The sequence below is a fragment of the Psittacula echo genome, assembly GCF_963264785.1.
Source record: "Psittacula echo genome assembly, chromosome: 15".
NCBI lineage: Eukaryota > Metazoa > Chordata > Aves > Psittaciformes > Psittacidae > Psittacula > Psittacula echo.
This window is the reverse complement of record NC_137751.1, coordinates 7,318,713-7,346,195: the sequence shown is the minus strand read 5'-3', so window position 1 is coordinate 7,346,195 and position 27,483 is coordinate 7,318,713. Positions and strand designations below refer to the sequence as shown.

At 37.1% G+C, this 27,483-nt stretch overlaps 1 protein-coding gene across 10 annotated transcripts in view; it reads left to right on the top strand.

Annotated features, from left to right (window-relative positions):
- The window catches only part of NCOR1 (nuclear receptor corepressor 1), a 66,408-nt gene that overhangs the window by 9,884 nt on the left and 29,041 nt on the right, over positions 1–27,483 (top strand). For 7 of the 10 annotated variants that reach the window (XR_013958052.1, XM_080629866.1, XM_080629867.1 and 4 more), the window contains exons 2-14: positions 5,997–6,174; positions 7,877–8,016; positions 10,181–10,376; positions 12,084–12,266; positions 14,053–14,166; positions 16,463–16,519; positions 16,976–17,028; positions 17,487–17,553; positions 18,552–18,724; positions 20,701–20,791; positions 21,329–21,507; positions 21,980–22,034; positions 22,842–22,943. Coding sequence is in view for 9 of the 10 variants with exons in the window: in XM_080629866.1 (XP_080485992.1) it covers positions 6,067–6,174; positions 7,877–8,016; positions 10,181–10,376; positions 12,084–12,266; positions 14,053–14,166; positions 16,463–16,519; positions 16,976–17,028; positions 17,487–17,553; positions 18,552–18,724; positions 20,701–20,791; positions 21,329–21,507; positions 21,980–22,034; positions 22,842–22,943 (1,518 nt within the window). In the remaining variant the exon portion in view is untranslated. Of the gene's footprint in view, positions 1–5,996; positions 6,175–7,876; positions 8,017–10,180; positions 10,377–12,083; positions 12,267–14,052; positions 14,167–16,462; positions 16,520–16,975; positions 17,029–17,486; positions 17,554–18,551; positions 18,725–20,700; positions 20,792–21,328; positions 21,508–21,979; positions 22,035–22,841; positions 22,944–24,996; positions 25,141–27,483 lie in introns of those variants that run through there. The other 3 variants (XM_080629871.1, XM_080629872.1, XM_080629870.1) reach the window with 3 other exon arrangements.

Below are 27,483 nucleotides of genomic sequence, written 5' to 3'. Positions count from 1 at the left end.
CACCAGAGTAAATTTTGAATAAATATCCCTGAATTAATTTTGTGATACATTGTGGATCCTCTGCACATGGCAGAGCCTTACTCGTTCTGCCATAAGTTAGTTACATCACAGCTCAATTTACTGATTTAAAAACAAAATCCCCCAACTCGGTTTAAGCCTTGTATGACTATAATCTAATTCTTTGCACTCTTTATATTGCACTCAGTTTGCTCAAAAACAAGAGGAGGAAAATTCCCAAAAGGATGTGAAATTTAATTAGCAAATGTTGGTTAAGTACTTCAAGATGTCATGAAAATTACTCCAAATGCAAAAGTGCTGGCTTGTTTCATAAATGTGAATTAAAAATGAGCCTACACATGAGACTGGCTGTTTATCCATAAAGGTGAATGGAAGAGGAAGAGACAGGGTATTCCAGCAAGTGGGGCCGCGGTTCCACAAGCAGCGAGTAGGTGGCTCCACAGTCTGTCTGGCCTCTTGACTCCTTCCCTTCTGCTGGCATAAACATGTGTGTGGGCATGTGTTGAAGAGTTTGGGGGAACTGGCTTGCTAAAAATAATCGCAGGTTTTAACCTGCTGCATTTTCCCAAGAGAACTACTTTTCTTGGGCAGTGCTTAGCTTGTGCTGCTGAAAGTGCTGCAAGACTTGATGCTTATTTCTGATTCAGTCATTGACTATTTCCTGGTTGTCTTTGGTAGATTTCTTAACCTTTCTGTGACTTCTTTTCCCATGTGTCTACTGAAGTTAGTATGAACTTCTGCTTCTTTCTGAAGCATTTTGAGATCTGGAGATCAAGAGATATTGTTCAAATTAGTATTGCATTATAGAAATCAGATCTGAAATAACACTGTGACTGCTGCCAGTGTAGTATCCAGTTCTGAATTATTTGTAACTTACTCAAAATTCTCCACATGTGACAAATGTAAGTGCAAACAGTAGCTTTTAAGGAGAAGCCTGAATTGGATCTCTTCAAGTAGTTTGCACTGGCCAAAGAGAAAAATATAACCATACCTTTAGATATAAACATTGTTAAATCATTTCCTTGCCTGAGAAGCTCAAATTAATACAGGGCTGAGTATCTCCTTGTGGTTCCTGGAACTGGTACTTGTTACTGCTTTTTCTCAGCTAAGTATCTTCAGACATAACAGTTTCTGTTTTGACTCTTTGATCATATATATATATATGTGTGTGTGTGTGTATACTTCTCATATATTAATATTATCCATTTGATACTACTGGGTTTCCCCATCCCTTATGTGTTTTACCACAGAGTCTGGGAATGTGGGAATGTCACTGAAATGGGACACTAAAGCAGAATGGACTGGATTCTGAAGTCCAAACCAAGAAATATTTCTTTCTGCTCCTTCTAATTATCAGCGAGACAGACAATTTGCCAGCGTGGTTGGCAGCTGTATGAAGGTATTCATGACCTGACTTTATCTCTGTGAGACTGTTAAGGCAAAATTCCAAAGTCTATAACAGCTCTTGTAAATGCTTATATGAGAAACCCCTCAAATTTGCAGAATAACATGAAAAGGGGTGAAAATACTTGTCTGAAAAATAGAATCTTGCTGACATTGACTGAGCAGAGTTGGAAGCTGATTTCTTGTATTGTGGTTTTTGTCAAGGGTGCTGAAAATGAAGATGAGCAGCCTCTGTTCCAGCAGAGAAGAGGAAACCAGTGGAAGGATTGGAGAGGCAGAGAGTGTTAATAGCGAGGAGCTTTAAAGGAGGATTCTGATTGGATTTGAGTAGAGCAAGACAAGGTTTGTCATGACTAATGAAAGGATACAGCAGCGAGGAAAGCCCCAGTGAGGTTGTTTACAGTCTACACTCACACTTACAATTTTATGCAGAAAGACTGCTGTATTTAAACATAATCTGAACGTATGGAACTTGGAGCCATTACAGCAGACAGCTGGTATTGCCCTCACTGACCAGGAAATAGGCTGATGAAGAATGATCTGTGTCTGCTGGATCCATGTGAGCAGTTGCTGAAGAGACAGGCAGATGCTTTTAGCTGATAGGTCATAAGGTTTTCTGGAGAGAATTAAGAGTTAAAGTCAAGTACTTAGACCCACAATTACAGAATTAAGGTAGCAAGATGGAGGGATGAGCAGAATATTGGTGGTAATACTTTTGACAAATATTGACGAAAACTCCCCATTTCTGCTAATATGGCAGAGTGTAAACTGGCTCATACTGTAGGAGACTGAGAGATAAGATGGGGTCTGCAGGTCATATAAAGAGGTCAAATTAGGAAAAGGTGCAGATACATGTAAATGGAATGACTGAAGAAGGCTTAGAGGGAAAAAATATTTTGTACTTTAATGTCGTCTTACACATTGTTGTATTACACGGCTGATTTTGTCCTGAAAGAAATGAGATCCTATGCAGAATCTCCATGCTTTCGGTCCCCCCCACCTTGTATTTGCCAGCATGTAACCATGTATTTAACTTTACTGTTACCCTTATCTCTTCCTGCTGTTATGTCAGTTCCCTCAGGGAGGAAGAATAATGCACCCCCAGCACTGATAACCTAATTTTTGCTTTTTTGTTTTCTCTCTTCACTTCCCACCTCTCCTATTGACTGCAGTTATAACCTCTAATGCTGTTTCTGTTGCCTTCTTCTGTTGGCAGCTTTTCTCTCTTTCACCTTTTTTATTTTTTTTATGGTGCTATGACCATGATCCTACTTGCAGATCCTACTCAGCAGAAAGGCCGTTGGACTGAAAGCTTTCATATGTGTTGTGTAAAACTTGTAAGTTGAGATGGTGGTTTGAGTTAACATTGGTGGATAGATGAAGGATGCTCATGCTTGTTGCCAGGTTCCCCTCCTCCCCCTCATCTTTCCATGTCTAGCATGGAATCTGGAGAGATGGTCAGGACTTCTCATTGCTTTTGCTTGCAAAAGTTTCTTGTATTGGTGGAGATTTAAAGACTCACAGTCCTAACACAAACCTAACAATCTGTACACTCATGTTCTTGCGAATGGAAAATAGTCTTTATAGCATCATACAGAGTGAGCGTGGATTGAACTTTCAGGACGTGGGTTAATGATCAACTTGTGGGTTTGACTGAATATTGAGAAAATAAGGAGATGTAACCTGACAGAGAGAAACTAAAAAGGACTTTGACTCATGCAGCAGTTGGCCTATATTTGTGTGTGATTGTCAAGTGGTTGCTCATCTGATCCTCTCTGCATCCCCAGATTATTCAGATCTACCTGACTGTGGTCAGCATATAAGAGAAGAGTATAAGAACAGGAGGAGTATTTATTGATACTTTCCCACAATCTGGTGTACATTTTTGGCTCCCTGTGCCTCACAATGGGTATCAAAGAACTAGAGAAGCTTTTGAAGTGGCTGACAAGGAATAACCAAGTAGACTAGGATTCCTCAGCATGGAAAAGATAGGCCTGAAGAGAAATGATTGAAGTCTATGAAATTGTGTGTGCAATGGGGAAAATAAGAATATGAACTAGATGTTTGGTCTGTTGCAATAAAGGAAGGTAGCAGGTCCAGAGCAAACAAAAGCTGATAGATTCTCATGTGAAATGCTGCTAAACTGTAGAAGTTCTTGCAGCAAGCAGTTGTGAATGTTGAGAGTTCATACTAGTTTAGAAAACAGGTGGACAAACCAATGGAAGAGAAAGCCATTGAGAAATCTTAAACAGAAAAGCTCTGAGTCAGGGAATCCCTGAGCCACACACTGCTTCTTGGGTTGACATTGAAAGGCTGGAGAGTCTGTTGGGAAGACACTGGCACATGCTTCTTAAATGCCTGCTGCTGGCTACTGTCAGTCACAGCGTATTGGACTAAAGGAGCTTTGTTCAGATCCAGTATTACTGTCTTTTTTCCTTACTAAAGATTTTAAGGTGTTGAAGATGTACATATCCTTATACACATATCCTTATATATGCTATATATAGTGGCATATATACACTATATATATGGCAGCTGCGTATATATAAAATCCAGTTTGACATCTTCCACATATTTATGAAGACTGGATATGAAGCTGGTGAGGCGGCACAAGTTAGGGCATCAGCAGTTCATCAAACTAAGATTTGTACATTTGTAACCTTTGGTTGGTTGAGCATCCTTATGGCATGCAGAATTTTCATTTAATAATAGATGTCCACCAGGCTAATGGGAGTAGTTACCACATTAGTAAACCTTTGATTGTGCTGGCAGTTAGCTCTATGCCTTAGTTTTAAATGGACTTTCATAAAAATTAAGAGAGAAAAATCAAAGGTTTTCATTTGCTGTACATTGGACTTTGGAAATATATAGTATTCGGGTACTATAGCTTGCAGCTAACTCTCACAATGTATATTATCTAAAACTGCTTGCTTTCTGACACTGTTTCTTGATTAAATGGAAGCCATATGACTCAGACGTATTAGACCATCACATGGTTGGTAAAGATGTACTTTAATGAATGCAGTATGAATGATGAAGCATAATAAATGTTAATGGTGAAGAATTCTATGTTAGAACTTGTCACTTAGATATAAACTACAGATACTATAATAGATATATAATACTATAAAGCACACAACTAGTGATCCGTAGTACTGGTTTGAAAGAGAAACTGCAGGTTTTTTCTTTGATTTTTTTCGTATCTGAGAATTAGGTGTAAGATGCAAATCTAGATTTGTCTCATCATTCTGATAGCCCAATGTGTAAAGCTTCCTTTGTTTGATGGAGACGTGGCGGGGGAAAATCCCAACCGGAACAAGAATGATAAATTTTAAGATCTGTTTTCATAGCTTGTTGTATCTGATCCTTTCCTGAGCTGATTTTGTCTATTGATTGTTAATGGAAAGTACAGTTCAGAAGTATAACTTCACATGTGGTGATTGTGAAAGGCTGCAGATGAATGCGCTTTGAAATGAAGTGATCTAGGCAAGGATCAACAGTTACTTTATGTGAAGGTCTGATATGTCTGCTGTGCTCTGGAACAGTTGTTGAGAATTTGCTACAGATCTGATAGAATTCTGTATTTAAGACCAAGGCTTCTAAGGATTATATGTTTTGAGCTGGCGGAGAGAAATATCTTGTGTTATTGTCCTAGAAATATCAAGAACATATATATATGTCCTACTCTTTCGGTTAGACCCATAACTTAGCCACTCAAAGCTCTGATGGGCACAGTGTTTAATCAATGTCTTCTGGTCTTCAGCATCTGAAAAGATACACAGCTTCATAGATACTAGGAGTTAGTGAACTTGTCTGGATGTTTTCAGTCTTTAAAATTCTTCTCCAGATTAGTATGCATCACAGTGTTCACCGTTAATCGCTAGCTGGAGAATACAATAGAGGCAAAGCAGCCATCAGATGTTAACTAAGATAGATTGTTGTTAGGCTTCATAGTATATTCAGTTTCTGGCATCCTATATGAGACAAACGTGGTGTCAGTTGAAAGTGTTGGGTTTTCTTTCTTTGTGACTGCCTTTTTTATAAACTACTTCTGTAAAGGTGCTCTTAGATGGTGATAGTATTTAAGGGCCTGACTAATACACTGTGGTGTAATTAACTGTAGGTGGTATTGAGTAGAGGAGCCCTAAGATTACCTGAATCTGAAAGTAAGAAACAGTTCATAGAATCCAGACACTCTGTAGAAGAAATGAAAGTAAACTTCATGTTGTGCTAAAGGAATTTACTGTAAATAAAGAGTCCATCTATAGACTATGATATCCTCTGTAACATTTATTTTAAGTAACCTGCTTTTCTTTTAAAATCCTCCTAATTCATCTGGTAAGGTAAATGATGTATTCCAACAATATAATCTTCAAGTAGACAATGCTGACATGTCTCATTTTGAGCTCATTTAAGACCCGTTAGCATGTTTCAGGCTAGAGTAACCTATTAAATAAATACATCAGGGAAAAGCTTTTACTGGTAATGGTTGTTTTGCTTAGGTGACTATGGCTGTAATGTATTGTGAGTACATCTGGTACTTGGGTGCTTATCAGTGATCTTTTTTCCTTTAGGCGGTTTCCTAGAAACATGATTGCTTGCTGGTCTTGATCTCACAGCTTTGTGAAGACTTCTTCCCTGATAATGTCAAGTTCAGGCTACCCTCCTAACCAAGGAGCATTCAGCACAGAACAGAGTCGTTATCCTACTCACTCTGTCCAGTACACCTTCCCTAGCACCCGGCACCAGCAGGTAAGGAGACATGAGCCTTACAAATCTAACAAGAGTATAATTCAGGTGCTTGCTGTGCCAAATGGGATGTATTTTATTTCTTTTTAAACCAACGTAATAAAAGTCATTCACATTTGAAAACAGTGGAATTGCAGACCACATGCCCTACTGAGAACTGCCAGTGTTGCTTAGGTAGATAGTTGTGGGGTGGTTTGGTTTTGTTTGCCCTCCTTTTTTTGCTGAAAGCACTCCATTTTGCTTCTTTAAGATTATATATGTATCTGCCTTTTTACTTGTCTAGTTTTATGTTGGGGTTTGGGTTTTTATTTTTTGTCATAAATCCGAGTTTTATAATTCTAGATCTTTATCACAGGGAATTAATATAAACTTCCTGGTTTTATCATTGGTTTATTGTAGTTTGAATAAATTCACTAGGGATTGTGTTCATGAACTTTTGCTGTAGTTTTGCTTTAATTTATTAATGGTTAGTCATCATACTAAATTTGCCCAATGTTAGTGTGGCTGAGTCCATATTCATTGATAGTGATTTTCCAAGAATGTGTGAATAATCTGCCTGCAGTTAGTGTACATGTAATATGAGTGAAGCATTCTGGCTGTAACAAATCCTTTGAGAGTCTGGGCTCTTGTGGCTTTTGTGGATACTAAATTTTTATGGGGAATTAATCTCCTGTTAGGCCCAGGAGCATAAGAAGTTCACCCATAGTCATCTTTCATCCTATGTAAGGAGTATTTGGCTAGATTCTCTGTAAGCTAAATGTGGTGCTTGACAAAACCTGTGTGCAATGTGGAGAATGTGAATTTGAAGTTAAAAACTTGTGTTACACTGTTTTTTTTTCTGAAGCAGCTATACCAGTGCTTCAAGCTAGCTGTGTTCTGCTAGCCAGAACTGGAGTAATGATTTCTAAGAATCTCCTGCTTAATTATTCCTGCTTAAGCATTCATTCTGCCATCCTGTGCTCTCTACGGCATGGTGGGCAGTGGAGAGCTAGCTGTTAGCTTTAGAACAGTTCAGGTTTCTCTCAATTTAATTCTCCTGCTACAGACACTTGAGATGTTCTGTTCTACTTATATGTTTGCAAAAGGATATTCAAGAATTGGAGCTTTTTGGCATGCTCCATATTTATTTTCAGATAATTTATGAAAACAAAATCTTATGGATAATGACTTATTGTGTGTCTTGTAGAGCTTCTCTTTGGTTAATGGCAGCTGCATATAATTTTTTAAAGCAAGTTTTTGCTTTTGAAGACCCATATATACAAATAAATTGTCACTTTGATTATAAATGAAATGCGTCTTGTCTGACTCTTAATTCTAATTAAGTGTCTGATGTAAAAATGTTTTGAGGTGATAGCAGAAGAAATGGCTTCAGGGTTGCTGAAATATATTCTCATTTTACCACTTTGTGGTTGGATGTGTGGAATTGATTTGAATGGATATTTTGCTACTGCTGACTCATTTGTGTTTTGATAGAAATTGTTGGGTGAAATTCTTAGCATAAGTGTTTAGTCACTTTAAAATTCATTCAAAACTTAGAACTGCCATTTACAAGCTTTTATTTTTTTGAGCTGGGTTAAGGTTTTAGTGATATGGTCTTGGTCTGTATTTAGAATCTTCGGAAATGATCATTCCAGGACACCAAACTCTTTTGATCCTATTTTCTGTACCTTTGTTCTTGTTAACATCAGAAGTGTCTTTCATTTAGGAATTTGCAGTTCCTGATTATCGCTCGTCACACCTGGAAGTCAGTCAGGCAACCCAACTCCTGCAGCAGCAGCAGCAACAGCAGCAGCAACTTCGGCGCAGGCCTTCCTTGCTTTCCGAATTTCACCCGGGCTCTGACAGGTGAGGATGCTGGTTTTGAAGCATGTGAACATGAATCTTCCATGAGTCTGTGCTCTCTGTAAAGTTAGTTTCAACTTTTGAATAGAAAGGTTTCTGTGTTTCATAGTTTTTGTCTAAGTACTGGATTTTGTTATGCTGCTCTGTTCTTGTAGTAGTGTTGGTCTCCTGTGTTTGAGTATTGTAGCTGTTCTGTAATTCCTCAGTCCCTTTGGCTTAACTAGTGCATTTGTTTCCTAGACAGGAAGTGACAGTCTGCTTCACTTTTCCCAGATCTCTCCTAACAACAGACTTCTGAGAATCCAAGTGCATAGCACAAGCTTTTTAATGCTGTTTAGGCCAGAAGTGTGTAGAGTTTGTACCTTTGGATAATTTGGTCTTGCTGAGTAGAAGCAACAAGTGCAAGAGTTGTTAGAGTGAATACTACCAGTCATATTTTCTAGATTAGGCTTGTTTATGCAACAGATGATATCTGTGTGGCTGGGCAAGTAAGAAGCAATAGAGCTAGTTGGGTACTTGAGTTGTAAGAGTTGTAAAGCACTGAAACGTGGCAGAAAATGGACTTCTAGGCACAGAGGACTAAATCAGACTGTATATTACTTTTGGCAAGACACTTGACAGCTCCATATAATTTGTTTTAAATATCCTTTTTGTCAGTCTCATATACCACTCCTGTCTCTGTAAGTAGCTGCAACTGATCTGGGTCCAGTAGGTTAACTGAGGACAAGTGGAGTGCACAGATACATTGAATCATTTGGTGTAACTTAGTTTCAGCTTAGTAATATCTTCTCAGTAAAATGGGTTACTTCATGGTGGATATTGATGAATGTTCAAATGTACATTAGGATTACTGGAAGGTTGATAGGTTCAAGAAAATTTTCAGGCTATACTAAGCATTCATTTGACTCTATACCTGAAGAATATTGGATGTACCTCTGAAAATCAAATTTGGAAATTAAAACCCCACTGTAGATCAGGGTACGATGAATTGGATTGTAGTAAGTTAGAAGTTAGCAAGAATATGCTTCTGTTTAGGGGAGAGGTTACTATATGGTTTATGCACCTCAATTCTTTAGCATATTAACATGCTGACATGCAGTCGTAAGCAAGTGTTACTGCTTATAACAGGCTCTTTTTTTCTTTGGACTCTTAGTAAGCATATCTGCTAGGGACAACTTTATATGCTGGATTACTGCTAGCAGTTTATTTGGTTATACCAAAATTGGGTTATACCTGGTTCTGAAAAAATACCAGTGATTAATGTTACTTAAATATTATTATAGTTTAAAATCTCATTAGAATATTCCCAGAAATAACTTGGTGATAGTGAAACCTGGGGCTTGTATATTGCCTTCATCTTGTGTCACCAAATGCCAGTAAGGCTCTGTTCTAGTGCTGAGAATCATAATAGCTTGTAGAGTTCTCAAAATGTCAGTTTATAGCAGAAATAAATCCTCTCCCCCCTTTTGTAAATTTGTAAAAGCTTATTCAGTAGTTCTGGCAAAATACAGGAAACTACTGTCATCTCTTCAGTGGCACTTCATAGGAACATGTTGAAGCATATGAGGTTCTTTTATGGACATCCTGTGCGTTGCTCTGTAAAGAAGCTAGTGATAGTGTTGTTCTGCATTTTTTGGAGGAGGAAGAGGTTTTAGATGACTCATGAGTTGAATCAATGACTGTTTCTGTCATAGAGTAGTGTTTTAGTAGAGATCAAGTTCTAAATAGACCCGTGGCCCATTTTAAGCATTCTGTGTATATTTCGAAATTATTTGGCTGCAAAAAGGAAATAATGGAGCTGTTGTGGCCATCTGTGTTCAGTGGAATATAATACTATGTTTATCTCATGGATTTTTTTTGTTTACAGTTTGAATCAGAGCTTTGATTTGAACAGTATCATTGTTGCAGTGGTTAAGTTTCTTTGGGTGTTTGTAATGATGGGTATGCATTTAAACTGTCTTTTAAGATTCAAGTAAACTTTGTTTTTTAGATGGATTTTAACCTGTAGTTTAGAAGGTTCTACTTAGAAACGTTTGTTTGCCTTACTGCTTAGAAGGGGCTTCACTGTATTGCATCTCCTGTATATTTGAAAAGGGTTGAGAAACACCAAATATTTTTCTTGTATGGACAGTGTATATTTTAGTAGTGTCTCTCTTCTGTGTATTAGGCCTCAGGAAAGGAGAACTGGATATGAACAGCAATTTCATCCAGGTCCATCTCAGACAGATCATGATTCACTGGAATCTAAGCGACCACGTCTTGAGCAAGTCTCCGATACCCATTTTCAGCGTGTCAGTGCAGCTACTGTCTTGCCTTTAGTACATCCTCTGCAGGAAGGGTTGAGATCTGCAGATATTAAGAAGGTAAAGGTGTTTCTGGTTGCAATGCTGAAGGTGTAACTCACTATGTTGTAGTGAGCAAATAAATTCTTTGCTGTTAGGTAATTTTTTTTTAATTTGCTTAGGCTCATTTTTCAATCCCAGAAATTTAATGTTACGCATTATCACAAATTGGTCGTGAGTCAGTGTCACTCTTATAAAAAGAACAAGAAGATAAGTCTGCCTCAAACACAGTAAAGGCACTGATGTTCTGAGTTGCCATTACACTCCTAAGTTATTAAAAACTCATTTGCAAAATGATTAAGGTATAGTGCATGAAATATTTCTGCTTTACAATTGAAATCTACTGGCAGATGAATGCAGATCTGTTTTTTTCTGTAATATTTGTACTGAATGGTCAAAGTACACCCCTCCACCCCCTTTTCCTTAAGCATTTAAAATGAATCTGCTTATTTACATAACAGTAATGCTCACTGCTTCATTTTGGGTAAATGTAGGACAATGTAGTTTGGTGTAGATATTTTCTATTGTAGATACTGAATATTAGTGAAAGCTATTTATATAGAGCAGACGAATCTCTCTGATATTCAATACCTTCTCTCATGCACACAAGCAAGCACTCATCCTCACGCACCAAAAAGGTGCTGTGTAATGGGTGTGACTCCTGAAGGTGAGTGCTCAAGTCTCTAGACCCAGATCATGTAAAGAAAAATTTCACCACATGGATTCAAAATCTAGTAGGCACCAGACTTTTAAACAGTTGATTACTTGTCTTCTCTCTGCCATTCCTTTTATCATGTGAATAAACTGTGAAGTGAAATTATGATAGCATGTGATTTCTTAGTAACTTGCTGTGTTGCATGGCAAAGATCAAAGGGGGTTGGAGAAACTAAGTAATATTAACATGTTCATATGTAACTGAGTTTTTTATCCAGGTGCTACATGTGGAAATTTACTGTCTAAATTTAGCAATACAGCCTAGTATTATCTTGAGGAGAAGAGTCATTCAGACACGTCATCTTTCAGTCAGATTGGCTTGAATGAGGGCTGTATTGCTGAGCTAACATTTACCAACTAGGTAGTCATGGAGCATGATGGTCTGAGGACATAAACAAAGAAAAGGTACAACAGTGTGGATGTTAGAACATAAAGCATGTTGAAATACGTTGTTTAAAAACAGACAAAATAAACCCCAAAGACAAAAAAAATCAAAGCCAAATAAATAGTGACCTGTCCTCTCTTAAGTCATCATTTTCAAGTTGTGTTAAGTTCAAGAGAACTTAAATTAACCACAACTGACTCCAGATGTACCTTATCAGGCTAGTCACGGTTACAAGAATATCCTCATCAGTATATGTGTGGAGTATTGAGAATTGGCTCTCAAGTAACCTTTCCTTTAAAGATAGAAGATACTGTTTACTTTTAAGGAAGATAAGGGCGATGTTTTAATCTTATTTCAGTTTCAAGGTAAACACTGAAGTGTCCTGTTAGTTTTGAAGGTGGACTTTGAGATTATGATATCATAAATGGGCTGTCAAGTTAATTCTAAAATATTTAGAGCATTAACAAACTGAAATATTAAAAGTTTAACTCATCTCCTCAACAGAGATATAGATAACTGGAAATTCTTTTCAGTTCATGCATGCTGGTTTAATTACTGAACACTCATTCACATGTTATCAATATGACTGATTTCTCTCAATCTCTCCCACCATGCTGTCCCCATGAAAGGACCCGGCTTTTGGAGGAAAGCATGAGGGACCATCTTCTCCAATTTCTGGTCAGCCTTGTGGGGAGGACCAAAATGCTTCACCTTCAAAGCTGTCAAAGGAAGAATTGATACAGAGCATGGACCGCGTAGATCGTGAAATTGCGAAAGTTGAACAGCAAATCCTTAAACTGAAGAAAAAGCAAGTAAGCATAACAGACACTACTGTTGTTATCTGCCAGTGAAAAAGGTGTGGAAAAGCTTTGTTTGGTGGTGGTGAATTTTTTTGTTACATGAGCCAAATGAACAAGTTAAAAAGGGAAGATTATGCATATGATTTTGCTAGAATATTTAAACGGGTTGGACATCATGTAGTTTTTAACATTTTTGAAACTAGGAGGAGGCCATAGAAGAACACCAACAGTAGATGGATTTATATTGAACTTTTTTTAGATAACTGGTGAAACAAGGGCACTGTGACTGTAATTTCAGCTTTAAAGATGACTGCTGAGTGAGGGGAGACTATCATCTTTCTTCTTTCACAGTCTATGCAAGGGGAGAATCCCTTGCATGCATCTCTAAAACCAGAGCTTGTACAAAAGTCCCTAGATCATCTGCTTTCACAAGGGCAAGAGATCCTAACATCTGGAGCTAAGGTCAGCCTTGGGGAAAGTGGGATGTGGGTAAACAGAGACAGCGGAGAAATACAGGAGGAAATACCACTTTTTTTAGGTGGTCCTGGCTATGTTTTGCATCAGAGAACTGCACTTCAGCCACTGGAGGCAAAGGAAATGTTTTCTGGCAGTAGCTGTTGCTTTCCCAGTAGCTGTTGTGGCCAACAAAACCCACCCTTCAATTTAGGCATCTGTTATTCATTGGCAAAAACAAAGTCCTTGTCTCCTTTTCCTTTTAAGGCTTTCAAAGATCCATAGATGTAGTACCAGCTTTACCTTTTTATTCTTTCTGTGAAACCTCTGTAGGAAATAAGTTGCACAATAGGATTCATTAACTTGTATGTCCAGGAAAACAAATAGACAACTCTGGAGTGGTGTGTTTTTATGGTATGGAAGCATTTAATTATGTCTGAATTTTAGTGACCTGTTAAAGTGTCTTTTAGTTTTAGTGACCTATAAAATTTCTTTCAGCAGAAAAATCCCGAGGATGTCACAGAGTACCTGGCTGTGAGTTTCTGTTGCGTGCAGTAATTGAGCCTGGGTTTTTCCTGCAAAACTTTCAGATTTGGAAATCTTGTGTGGCAGTATAGCCCATTCTAGCCAGTACTGTATGGCAGGATGGATCCCTAGTGTCAGAAGTTCTTTGTTGTATCTTTGTGACAGGCATGGGTGAAGGAGACTTACAATTAAAAAGTGAAGATGTCTCAGAACCAGGTTTATTTGATGTGAAAGCAAATCACAGCAGTGTAGCAGCTAGGAAAAGATTACAGGGGTTTTTTTGCTGTTGATATTTTTGCTTGTTTGATATTGTAACAATCTTGGAACTTCAATACATGTGGAGTGATTTATTTCTGAAGTACATTTGGAATGATGAGGAGTTTTAGTACTTTTTGTGCCTATTTAAACAATGAGACAGTAGTAATAGTGACACTGGAATATCTAGAATGTAGAAAGTTAGTGCTGTGGATGATTTCCTCCATGAGAAGGCAAGTTTGATGTAACTGTTCCCCAGAGTTTTTTGCTTAAACTTAAATAGTGATGATAAATGTGACAGTGTCTTAAATATCAAGCTAAAAGAAGTCTTATTCAATGCAGGTGAGTCCTGTAAACACTTACATTGGTTTACTAATAGTACAAAAAATAGTCTTCTTATCTCCCTTGTTGGCATTAAAACCATTTCATTCACTTCTTGTCAGTTAAGAAGAGGAATAACAGGCGGTGCTAGCTGTTGATCAGCTGCATATTTTATCTCTGGTGACTAATTACTGGTGAGGGTAACATGGTACGGATGGCTGATTTTCTTTCTTTCGTCTCTTAGCAACAACTTGAAGAAGAAGCTGCTAAGCCTCCAGAGCCAGAGAGGCCTGTCTCCCCTCCTCCAGTGGAACAGAAACACCGCAGTATTGTCCAAATCATTTACGATGAGAATCGGGTAAGAGCGCTTTTTAGTTGAATAGCATAGCTGTGAATCTGACCCTGCTGCTAAAATTCATTACGTCTTCATTTACTTGTACGTGGCAGTTTTCGCTCCATCTGTTTATTGATTTGCCCACCCCTTTTTTAATACTCATTTACTTCTTTAAATGAATGACATTTTCATGCCTGTTTATGATCACAGGATCCTTCTTTTATCTTGCAAGCAGTCTAGGGTAATACATCTGTGGGTCTCATCCCTAGACCCTGGTGTTCAGATGGGTATATATGAACACACACATGATGGATATGAAAAAATGCTTCAGAAATTAGTCTTAAATTCTCTTTTCCTCACATAAAAACTGACAAGCTTGGCTGAAGACCCCACATTTAAATTGGCTGAAGGGGAAAAACTGCATATGTTGTAAGATTCCATGCCTTCTCTTTAAACTCTGACTTCTGGCACTTTGGTTAAACGAACAGATATGAAGAAGCAGTATGTAGACGAATTGTGAGCTTGTGTTGCATAAGTGGTGATAAAAGTACAAGAGATCAGTAGATCACAAACAGCAGCAAAGTGATTGCTGCTTTTTTTCCCCCTGGTAGTTTGAGATTAGTGAGTTGGATATCCGCTGGTTTTGAATGTATTGTGCTCTTTTGTGAGAATGATATATGTTTGTTTAATTTCCCAATTCTATTTTGTAGTTTAGAGGAACAGCTAACTTCTGTTGCAGTAGACTATATTTGCAAATTTGAGGTGGTAAAAAACTGCAACACAATACTAGATTTTCTAGAGTAGAACTGTGTCCCAAACATTCCATTCAGACTGTTTCCCCCTTCCCCCAGCTCTCTCTGAAGTTTGATGTATTTAGTTAATACAGAACATTAAGGCAATTACTATGCTATAAAAACTGATGTAACCAATGTACAGCAATATGTACATCTTAGTGGGCTGCTGTGCTACTCTTTCTCTGCTAACCAATTACTGGTGGATTCTACAAGAGAATTTTGAACTTGCTATTGCACTCCCTATGTTGTGTATGTGCTAGGAGATGAGGAAGCCCATTTCTGTGTTGCCTGAGGTGGAGTAGCATGTCAGTATATAGTAATCAATTAGCTGCTTCTGTTTGAGTAGCTGTTCATACAGTATTCTATATACAAGGGGAATTAGCAAGCTTGATTCATTTGTGAATCCATTTAGCACTTGTTTTGAGTTCTTACATCAGAAATTATGTGTTGTGTAGAATGGCAGTATTGATTGGCTTAATACTAATAGCATGTGCCAATACTCACTGACTTACTTAAAGGGTTATTAAAGATGTATTAAGCCATTTGTGTCTGTAGCACTTGTTTGGTATCTTCTGCAGTTGTACAAGAGGACAGTCCTTTGGCAGCTTTCACCTTCAAACCATGCAGTTTAGGATAATTACTTTTAATATTCAGCTACTGTTGGTTAAAATTTGGTTAAGGTAATAGGGCTAGAGTTAAATTTTAAATCGTTTGAGTCCAGAAAAAGCATTGTACCAGGGTAATACTATAATATTTTCTTGATATATCATTATTTTGTGCAGCTGTGAGTTCCAAATACTTCCTCAAGATTGAATTTACATGGAAAGAAGTTAGAACTTAGCAGAACACTTTCTAATAATAACTGCTTTATGGATTAGTCTGTTCCATATTTTTCTTTGCAAATGCCTTACAGCTAACACATACAGCTACTGGGGGGAAAGAAGCAAATTTGAGCTAGATTGGGTTATTTCAGATAGCCTTCTATGCTGAGAAAGGGCTTCGGAAGACTGTACAGGCTTGAAATGAATTTGTGAAAGCCAACTGTCTTATCTAGAGCTGCCTCCTTTAGGGTCAGAATTATTTTGAGGTCTTCAACCAGTGTGAGGGAAGGAGGACCTTTAATGTACCTCCATGTTTGTGTATGTACACATTGATTCACACTCTCAGACTTGGCAATTGGAGGATTTTAGTCTCTTAATTCTATTTTTCAAAGTTAGCTAATTTTTGTTTTACTGGACACCTCTCTTCCTCTTGACAATTATTTGCTGTATTATTTATTAAATGAACTGCAGTGATCAGTTTCTGCTTTTATGCTCTGTCAGCTTCCAAACACAGAGATCAGAGTAGTAACTGCACAATTCAAGTACAGGTTTCTTGATTTGCTGAGGCAACATTGTAGAAGTAGATTAAGAATATAGTTTGGGCAGAAAAGGGTTTAGCACCTAGTGTAAGTGAAAGAGTTCAGGTACCCTTCTGACCCTAATTTCAGATTACTTACTTAGACTATACAAAAATCTTGCTTGCAGAAAAAAGCAGAAGAAGCTCACAAGATATTTGAAGGTCTTGGTCCAAAAGTTGAACTGGTAAGTTGTGCTTGGATTTGGTTTTGGTCCCGTCACCCCCTCCCTCCCCCCTCTCTTTATGTGTTGCCAGTTGCTGTAATTCTGTTGTGATGAACAGATGTAGTTCTGTGTTTATGTATATAGAAACTGCGTGTTTAAATGCACTGGTGAATTGGGGCTTGAGTGAACTGGTTGATCACATAAGTGTCATTTTAAAAACAGATTGGAATCTACTTGAGAGAACAGTTTGAAATATGAAAAGAAAATTAATACTGTTATATACATAACTAGTCATAATCTAATTTTAAGTAACCTGTGCTTTGTATTGAATATCTTGTAGTCCTTTCAGATTGCTGCATCTCAGATTGAGTGCACTGTTAGCAGAATACTAAAATATTGTTAAAAACATTGCATGTACTTTTAGAATTACATACATTGAGACATCCTAAGTGTACCTTTTCCAATCCAAAATTGCAGCCACTTTACAACCAACCATCAGACACAAAAGTCTACCATGAAAACATCAAAACGTAAGTGCTTTAATCTCTTGTTATTGTGCCTGTTAAGAGATCTACACTTGCTCCACTTCTTCAAATGTAGCTGTGTACTTATTTTTTTTTAGCAATATACTGGAAACCTCTTAGCTTCAGGGCTGAATTACAATTACACTCCCCCAAAGTGTATCATCCTAAGCCAAATTTACTCATTTTAGCAAATTATTTTTCTTGTGGTGAAAGAGAACACCTAGCTTGAAATTGGAAGCTTTTGTGTCTCAATTGCGTGTTCTACCTATCTTCAAGAATCTTCTATCTGGTAAAATACAGTATTACTTAGATAATTGCTTCATCAGGAATTTTCCCTCTGCTTTCTATACCCAAAAATAAATACTTTTCATAATAATGATCTGACATCTAGCATCTAATGGGCTTTGTTGAGTAGTTTTGAAGTGCTTACTTCTTATGTACTTTGTTCTGATTTTGTTTTCCAGAAACCAAGTGATGAGGAAAAAGCTAATACTGTTCTTTAAAAGAAGAAATCATGCAAGAAAACAACGGGTAATATTACCATGTTTTTGTAAAAAGAGCACATAGTAGTTGGTTTTCCATCTGGATCCTTGACTTACATCCCCAAATGTCATGTAAATCCTGTCGATCAGAAAAAGAAGATCTTAAGCTAAAATTATGTTGATTTATTGGAAAATAAACTGCAGGTTTACAACTGGTTTGTTGATTATTTGACTGAAAACCATCTAAACTACAATAAGGAAAAAGCTTTTCCTCTTAAAAGAGTATGTATGAAAGAGACCCAATGAAAATCTTTAACTGTCATGCCTGGCCTCTCTCTGAACTTTTTTTTAGTATAGTAGCTATAATATCTGAAAGAAAATAGGGCAGATTTCTCATTTTTGAAGTCTGACAGCATTTTTAATCCAACTTGTATATGTTAGATACCAGTATTAATAGATTTAATGCTTTTGCTTGCATGCTGTTGTAGCAAGTGGCATACAAAGTCAAAAGGCTCTTTTGGGTGGTGTCTGAAAGATCATTATTGTTATTATGAATAGCAGAAGATCATAAATTGAATTGGAAGATCCCACCATGAAAATGTAATGAAGTATTTAAATTCTTACAGTCCTGGGGGGTTTTTAAAATAGCAGCAGCTCCCTCCATATGGCTGAGATTGAGGATATACTGTGATCATTCCAACCCCATTCTGTTAAGTAAACATTTCAAATAAATAAAAATCAAACCAATTCCACTAATGAAAAGTCTGGTACCGGGAGATGTGAGGTTTCTGGAAGGCAGTAATAGCAGTTGCCAAATACTGTTGTGATGTATGAAACAGAGAAATAGGTGTAATATTCAAAATCTGCATTTTTTTATATCCACTTCTCACCTTCTCTCCTTAAAATTGGGTGTGTGTCATCTTCAAAATGGAAGCCACTAGAGCAGGAAAAATATGGTTGTTCATTCTGGGAGCCTACCCATGTTATGTGGACTGATGTCTTAGTGCATTTTTGTTTAGTTCAAGGTTTACTTTTGGAATTTAACAGGAACAGAAAATCTGTCAACGTTATGATCAGCTGATGGAGGCATGGGAGAAGAAAGTTGACAGGATAGAAAATAATCCACGCAGGAAAGCAAAGGAGAGCAAAACAAGAGAATACTATGAAAAACAATTTCCAGAAATTCGGAAGCAAAGAGAACAGCAAGAACGATTCCAAAGGTATTACCAAGAATTTGAAATATTCCTACAGGATACATCTTAGACTGCAGTTTTAGAATTACAACAAAATTGGCTCAGCTTAATGGTTGTTTTATGCTCATTGCTTTATTCCTTTAAAAGGAACATCAGTGTATCGTACAATATAAACTAAAATGTTCTTTCATTTGTTCACTGTGTTTCATGGAATTAAGCTCATTTCACTTCACATCTTCAGGATCTTCATGACTGCCCTTGTATATCTACTGTCTTATGTCTCACCCTTTCCTGTCGATCCCTGTCAGTTTTGTCAGCACAAACTTCATCAGATTGGTGTCCTGTTGGGCTGCTTTAGTGATGTCCAAATTGGTGCTTTCCTTATCCCCCTTTTTTAGATTTGCTCAAACCCCATATTTTCCGAAAGAAATACGGAAAAGGGGGCAAATAGCAAAGGCTCATAGGTTGTGGTGTTCAGTGAGACTATGAGTTAAGCTCCTGAAGTGCACAGAGAGATTTATGGAGTGTCAATTTCAAGTGAGCCTGTTCATTTTGGGCCTACGCCCTATTTTATCCTTCTATTTTTCTGTCACTGGGTGTCTCTGTTACTCTTGTGTTTCATGATCCCTATATTCATTAGCCTACACACTCAAAAAATCATTTGACTTCTTTAATTAACATTTGAGTGATCTTTTGTTCTACTTGCCATGTAATTTTATTCGAGACACATTTGCTTTTTGAATTATGTGGTTTTGCCTATGAAGTATTAAGTCTCTATTATTTAATTTTAATCTATCAGACACTTTTTAAATGGAAATTGTACAAAAAGTCTTAAAAGGAATGAAGTGCAATTCATTTGAGAGTTCACTATATCTACGGTACTGTAGGTAATACATTAAAATTAGGTCAGGTTTGATTCGGTTGTGTTAAAATGTGTTTATCAAATGTTTGAAATCATTTTAATACACCTTTGAGAGTTCAAGCCCCATAAAGATTTCATCCTACCCATCTGTCTAAATCGCCTTAATTCATAAAACAGAAATATCAGATAGTTTGCAATTTATCGTGAAGGCTTCAGGATCTGACTTTGGGGAGTCAAGAGAAGAGGAAAAAGTAAACTGTTAGAATGGAAACAGCACTTCTATCTGTGAGAAGCTTTTACTTTAAAAACACATCTCATCTTTGTAACTGCGAACTGCTTGGGAAGGGGCCATCTCTTTACACTGTATTTATGTTCTCTAATGTAATAGCATCTTTGTCTAGAGCTGTGCTCCTAATACTATTGCTGTAGAAATACTAAGAGTTGGTCTGGGTTTTTTTTTGACAGAGTTCATGCAAACTGATTACTTCAATAGAATCTTGGAGCAAATGAGGGTGTTAATGTCTCTCAGTGATATTTATTTCTGAAATGCTTTTTGATCCATGTGCCCTAATGTATTATGATATTCTTAAGTGTAAAGATCACTGGCTGCGAAAATTCTTCAAAATTACAGCTCTCCCTGTTAGTTCAAAAGTTGAAAACTTCCTTTTATTGTGATGAATCTCAGCACTGTGTTAGTAACTTGATTAAATTGGTGAAATTTTGTGGGTTTTCTTTAAAAAAATAAGCTGTTATTCAGTGTCTCAGATGTATTGATTAAGATGGTGATTTCTGTGCCACTGATGAACGTTTCTCATGCTCAACAGAAGCATATTAATGTGTCCTAAAACACATGCTTGCAATAGAATCACTGGTAACACTCCTTCTTGGATGTTGACTCAAGCATGCCCTTCTTGTGAGCTTTGCACATTTGCCTGTAAAACCGAGCAGTTGTTTGAATTTGCAGTACATGAACAGAGGTTGTACCCTGACACTGCTTACGAAAGACCAATCCTAACTGACCTGGGAGACTGGTAACAGGATTTTAAGGAATTCTGAAGGTTGTCCAATGTTGTGTATCAAATGTGAAAGTACAGCTCTTTTCCACTTTATCCTCACTACTTCTGTTTTCCCCTCATTCTAGAGTTGGTCAAAGAGGGGCTGGACTTTCAGCAACTATTGCTAGAAGTGAACATGAGATTTCTGAAATCATTGATGGACTCTCTGAGCAGGAGGTGAGGCTATTGTCTGTACTGTGCTGTAGCAGAACAGCAAATAACTCAATATCCTTTTATTGGCAGTGGAAGGTCTCTTTCAGAGGGTTTATTTTTTTTATAAGAGCAAACTTTGAGGGCTGGTTTGAGAGAATCTATGGGAAGTTTGGCTTGAAACAGGTCTTATGAATACTTTTATGGATTATGCCTCCTAATTGTATCTTTCCTAGATTTTTCTCCTGTGTCGTGTGTTCATTGCAGGCTTGCTACAACCTGGTTTTTCACAGATCTAACAAATATGAAAACTCATCCTTTCTAAAACCCTGCACCAGCTTAGTTTTTCATCATTTGAAACACTATTTCCTTTAGCTGACTGTGTAAATGTTCATTGGGCTAGTGGCAACTTTTCTAGAAGGGTTATGTGGGCAAAAAGAAGTTTCAGACTAACTGTGAATGTATACTGTGGTGGAGCTTTAAAGAGTTGTGTAATTCAAGAACTGTAAACATTAGGAGCAACTTTCTGTATTCTTTACTTTTTCTTTTATTCTTTGCCTGTAGAATAATGAAAAACAAATGCGTCAGCTTTCTGTCATTCCTCCCATGATGTTTGATGCAGAACAAAGACGAGTGAAGTTTATTAATATGAATGGTCTGATGGAGGATCCCATGAAAGTCTATAAAGACAGACAATTCATGAATGTCTGGACCGACCATGAGAAAGAGATTTTTAAGGAAAAGTAATGAGCTTTCTTATCTTTTATTTTTATTGCATTGCAAATGACAGTTAAATACCTAACCCCACAGTAAACATCAGTTAAATCGGGAATGCTGAAGCTTTTGTGCAGTAATATTTGATAATATTCTTTGTTGGATGCATGAAACGTTGTGAAAGTTTCAGACTTTGCCTCTTATTTTTCACCTGAGTAGGCTCATCACATGCATTTAGTCCTTAGATAAGAATTTCTCTCAAAAGTATCTGAGTTCTGTGATGAGATTAAAGTGAAAAGATTAGGTATATGATCTCATTATATCAGCTAATTTTAAGTACTTAAGTTTGAAATTTGCACAATTCAAAACCTGGGCTTTTTAGACTAATTTCAGTTGTGTAAATCAAAGGCTTGCTGATGGAACAGATTGTTTGGAAGTCTGCTTTGCTTATTTGATCATGAATTATGTTGTTAAACTTCAATAATTTCTGATTTACAAAAGGTTTGTCCAACATCCCAAGAACTTTGGTCTAATTGCTTCCTACCTGGAACGAAAGGTAAGACCTTTTTTAAGTAGAGCCTAGGGTGGGCTCCTTAACTTTTGCAAATGTAAGTCATTTATCCCAGCATCATTTTCTCTTCCTGGAAAAAAAAAAACTAAATCCAAAAAAAGTTACTGCTTTGACAGGATTTTATAATATTTGATCAGTAACACAATCAGTGCATGCAAATGTCTAACAAAAGTTAGTGAAATGACACTGTTGACAACAATAAAAGAGAATGACACTTCATTGAGTTTTGATCATACTTTCTTTTTGAAGCAGGTAAGCTTCTTTAACTATCTCTGTGCTTAGATAAGGACATAATTGGCTCTGCTTAGCTACTGTGGTAACTCTAAGAAGTCTTGCCACCACCTTTCAAGTCAGTGAGAGCCTACTGCTGGCTGAGTTAGTCTTTAGAACTAGTTCTAGTCTTTAGAACTGTTTTTGCAGAACTGGTGTAAGAATTAATGGAGAATTAGGATTTGCCAAGACTTACTACAGAATCTTGAATACGTACGGCTGTCATGATAAATAGGAGCTTTCAAACTTGCAAGTTGTCTACTATAGATTAAATCATGCAGACTGAAGTAGCCAAGGGATATTATGAATACATGAGACTTGTTTAACACTATAATTTTATGCATAGTTATATTGTTATATTTGTGTGTGAATTCATTTCCCTGCTGAGTAAACAAACCTAATAGAATTTTATTTTAGTCTAGGAGCTGAATAGTTTAAGTGTTGACAGATATTAAATACCAAGCCTATAGTATCTTATATGAGTAAAACCTAATCTTGTTTTTTAATTCTTTTTCACTTTAGAATGTTCCCGACTGTGTATTATATTATTATTTGACCAAGAAAAATGAAAATTATAAGGCCCTTGTGCGAAGAAATTATGGTAAACGCAGAGGAAGAAACCAGGTATCTAAAATTTATTCATCACTTGGGTATTGTTATTCTATTGTTTCATATTTACAACTGCCTTACTGTCCGATACAGCAAGTATATTACATACAGGGGGTGGGAGGTGAAGGAAAACTAATAATGTTTTATTTACTGCTTTTTTTCCCTTTTTTAATGTGAGTAATCATGACCTCAAGGGTGTTCCTGGTTGGTTTGTTTGTAATTCTGTGGAATATCTCCTTCCTATGCACATTTGTGTGACTTCTTAATATGACAGTTCATTTTATGGACCCTGCCATAGACATTGTATTGAATCCGTCATGAAATCCTGTGTTGGGACCAACAGAAATTAGGTTTAGCGTATGGCTTGCACCAGGCAAAATATAATCACTTCGTAATCTCAATGTCTGTCAAAAGGCAGAAATTAATAGTGATGTTTGCTTGGTGGTCAGGCTCAAAGTCCAACTGGATTTCTTAATCCATAAATTGTTTGTTTTTCTTGGATAATTCATATAAACCAGAAAGATTTTGGTTACACCCCTGTACACAAGGACATAGATTTGTGAATTTAGCTCACTATAAAGGGAAGCACAAGGTGCTCTGCGTGACTTTGTGACTGCTCCTGTGGTTGCTAATTTATATGCGAATAACTCAGTGTGTGAGTAGGAACACTGAAGTTGCTGTTTGTACAACTCCAATTACTTGCTGTTTGAATTTTACCAGGGTTGTAGGTCTTAATTGCTAGTTGTTAATCCACATTAAGTATTACAGCAGATAACTAAAATTTGGGCAACTGCTAGACAGGCTTCATGTGTGCTCTTTTAAGGATGCAGATTAAGTGTCAGGCTTCATAGGTCTGAAGAATGTTGACGTGTACTTGCAAACTCAAGGAAATACTCTAAGCCTTCTAAATGGCAAATTTTACTATATCTGGAAGTTTAAATTCAGAAGTATTGTGGTTAGTGTGTCTAGTAATGCTGTAGTAAGGAATTGCAAAGTACCAAAAATCATACTTGCATTTCTTAATTTCATTAATGATTAATTACCAACATCTGTAACAGCTAGTAAAAAAAGAACTTGGGAGTGTTGAACTGCCTTGTTTGCCAGAACTTTTATCTTACGGTTGCAGAATGCAGTTCATCCCCCTTCTCCCTCCTGTGCCCCAGCTTTGAAGCTGATATTTTTCATATCTCTGAGTAGCAACCTGAAACTTCCTTGCTGATCAGCAAAGGCAAGTCATGTAAGATTTATGATCTGCTTCAAGATGAGCTTATGCCAGTAACGGGTGCTTCAGTTTAAACTCTTAATACTTCATATATTTTTGTAAATTAGAAGGTAAGCAAGTGCAGTATTGCAGTGGAGAAGATATTAATCATGGTAATGATGGTGAAATCCTTCAGAGAATGTAGCAAGTACAACTTGACTCAAGTTTCAGTGTGGACACCTTTACTTTAGAGGAGCTAAATGCTAGATTGTAACCCATCAAGAGATGTAAAGCTTATTAAATTCTGATACTATTTTGTGTCGTCAAATATATCTAAGAAGGGCTTTTTATAAAATGCTACCTAAACTGTTGCAGAATGTTCAGAGACAACTAACAAGTGTGTTGTAAACCAAATATGACCCTTCAAATGAAGGGCAAGTTTTTAATGAATTATCAGAAGAAAGTGTGGCTATACGATGCTTTTGCATTGAGATTATAGAGAATTCCTTAAATACCTCCTTGAATGGGGGTTCTCTCTGAGTAAAGTTTCTCCTAGAGAAGCAGCGGTGGGTCAGAGCTGTGTTCTTGTGTTCTGGCTGCCTGCTCAGCACAAGTGCATGGCCGCAGATAGAGCCGTGTGTCTTCAGAGCAGCTGGTACATCCAGTGATCTGATGAGACAGAAATTTGCTGGATGTCTGTGCCGGCCAATCAAGCCTGGCTCGGTGGGGATTACCTCTGGTGACTCCGGTGAGATTAAAAGGTTGTATGTGAGATGGGCAACTCTGCTGTAGGCAGTTTAAGTGGCAGAATGACACAATTTCCTGGAATAAGCACGTTGCTGGGTCAGGCGTCCTCTGCTAAAGAGCTGTGTGATGTCGGTGCTGGTGTGGGTTTTGTCCTTTTGAATTGAGCCCTGAGTTAAAGCCCGTCCCCTGGCCTGGATAGTAAAAGTTGTAATCAACAGATGAATGTGCAGGTACGTCGCCGACCGAGGCTTCCACTGTTTTAAGGTTTGTGTTTAACCTGCACTTGACCTGTTGATATGCATGTTAAATAAATTCACTGTGAAATAGCGAACCCTGTTATTTACAAAGCATGATGTTAAATTAGTCAGGCAAAAAGAACAGAGGATTTTCAGCAACTTTTCTAAATAGATTATGTGTAAAATACAGATTTTATTTTTAAAATATTTTCTTTTGTTCTTCAAAATGCATTTTTGTAACTCTGCTTTTGAGGCCAATCTAGCATGATGGAAATAAATTATCTTAGCTTGTCTCTGACATCTTGTTCTTGCATAATCAAGTAATGGCAGCATCTTAAATGCTAATCATTTGCGGGAAGATGATAGTGGTTAGTGTTTGGGCTTTCTGCTCCAGTTCACATGATTAAAATGTCAAAACCAAGACCTTTTTGTGACTATTTCCAGCCTCAGTTTTGTTAGTGAAACACTGACACCTGCTGCTACACTTACAAGAAGGTTGATTCTTCTGTTGAAAAAGAAAAGCCTATTTTGAGGAATTTTTCAATGGATTGTAAAATCTGAGTTAATGAAGTCCTAGATCAGCAATCTCATAGTTCTCCATCATTGTCTTTCCATGAATTGCCAAGCGTACTTTGGAAAATTGTTTGAAATGTAGCTTTATATAAATATTACATATATCTTGCTTTTTGAAGTTGATTTGCAGAGTCTAATGCCTGGTAAGGAACAGATTGGTTCTGCACAGACCATATTTGAGTGAGACCATCTGGGTATTGCAGTTCCTCTGAATGGATGACTCATTAAAGGCAGTGTTTTTTTAACCCATTCAAACCCCTTTAGTGTAAACTCCTGTGTGGCCATATCCAACTCCCCACCTTCACTTATATTCTGTAGTTTCTTATGAAAACATATTTAAAGAATATGTCAGAATTTGAACTGTAATCATTCATTTTAAATAAACTTAGATATTTTCAGAGAGGAGGAAGAGAGCTCTTTCTTCCTCCTCCCGCTCCCCTTGCCTTTAAATGGAGGCTTGCCTGCTAAAACCTCACCTACAGCCTCAGTTTCTTTTCTCAATCTTTTTGTATGGTGCTTCGTACAGGAAGGTTGGGTTTTTTTGTGGCACTCAATTCATCACCTCATTATAGAGACTGTTCAGCATGAATGTGCAATATGGATTTAGCATCAGATGCTTGATGGGTTGCTGGCTTTTGAAGCCCATCACCAGTATTCATTCATGTGTTGTTTGCTTCATGTAAGGGTTCAGGTAATTTAGGGAGTAGGCTACTACATGGTTTATTTAGTGGTAGCCAACTACTCCTTGGGATTTTAGCCTGGAGAGAGGAAGGGATTTGCAAGTGAGCTAGGGATATAGAAATGCAGCAGTGTTGGAAAACTAGATGCTTTGGCCATGTATGGATACACCATTATGGATGGCAAAAAGCAATATTTAAGCTCCTAAATATATTCTGGGGAGGATAACAACACTAAAACTTAATGAAATCTTTTCTGTACCCACATTTGATAGATCTTTCCTGATACTTTTTGTTTGTTTTTTCCCTGGATGAACAGTGTCTTTTCTTCTAATGCTTTCTTAAAACATTATCGGATACTTGGCTTGCCTAATGTTAGGCCACCTGTAACAGTGAAGTCAGACAGGGAATGCAGAAGCTTTTTTGTATGTGTGATAAGGTATAGCAAAAACAATGCCGCACTTTTTGTACAAATTTTTTTAGGGTTTTTTTTTTTTTTTTTCAGATTTATTTACTTATTTTTTTAGCAGCTGTAAGGGACCATGTTGGTAATTCTGTGTGATCACATACAGTAAGAGAAATTTCTTCTATTAATTCCTGTTTGCACCTTCTGGAAAGTTAAAATCAAATTTGTGTGCTTTCAAAAATAAGATACCCTTGCACATGGTAGTCATCTGTATTGCTTTGAAAGACAAGGACTGAGAGTCCCTTAACAAGGAATGTGTAAATAGTGTTTTGTGTTGTTTTCCTTAGGATAAGAAGGGGCAGTTACTTTGTCATTTGCTAGTGCTTAATGTGCTTGTAAAACTATAATCTCAATAAAGACTACAGTTTTTAAAAAAAATAAAATCCTAGGCTATAATTTTCCTTCTGCAAATTCACTGGAAGCCTAAATCTAAAAAGCCTGACCCAATTTTTTGAACTTTTATATTTCTTAGTTACTAACAACAGTGTTGAGAAGGTGACTTAGGGTTGGTTGTAATTTTTTTGCTATGAGATCTGCTTCCAAGTTGTGAGCTATCACGTTTCACTGTTTCAAAACGGACAATGTTAAAAATAAAATTTGAGAGGAGCAACAGCATTACTATGCAAGATGTTGGTCAGACCTCTCATTTTTAGTG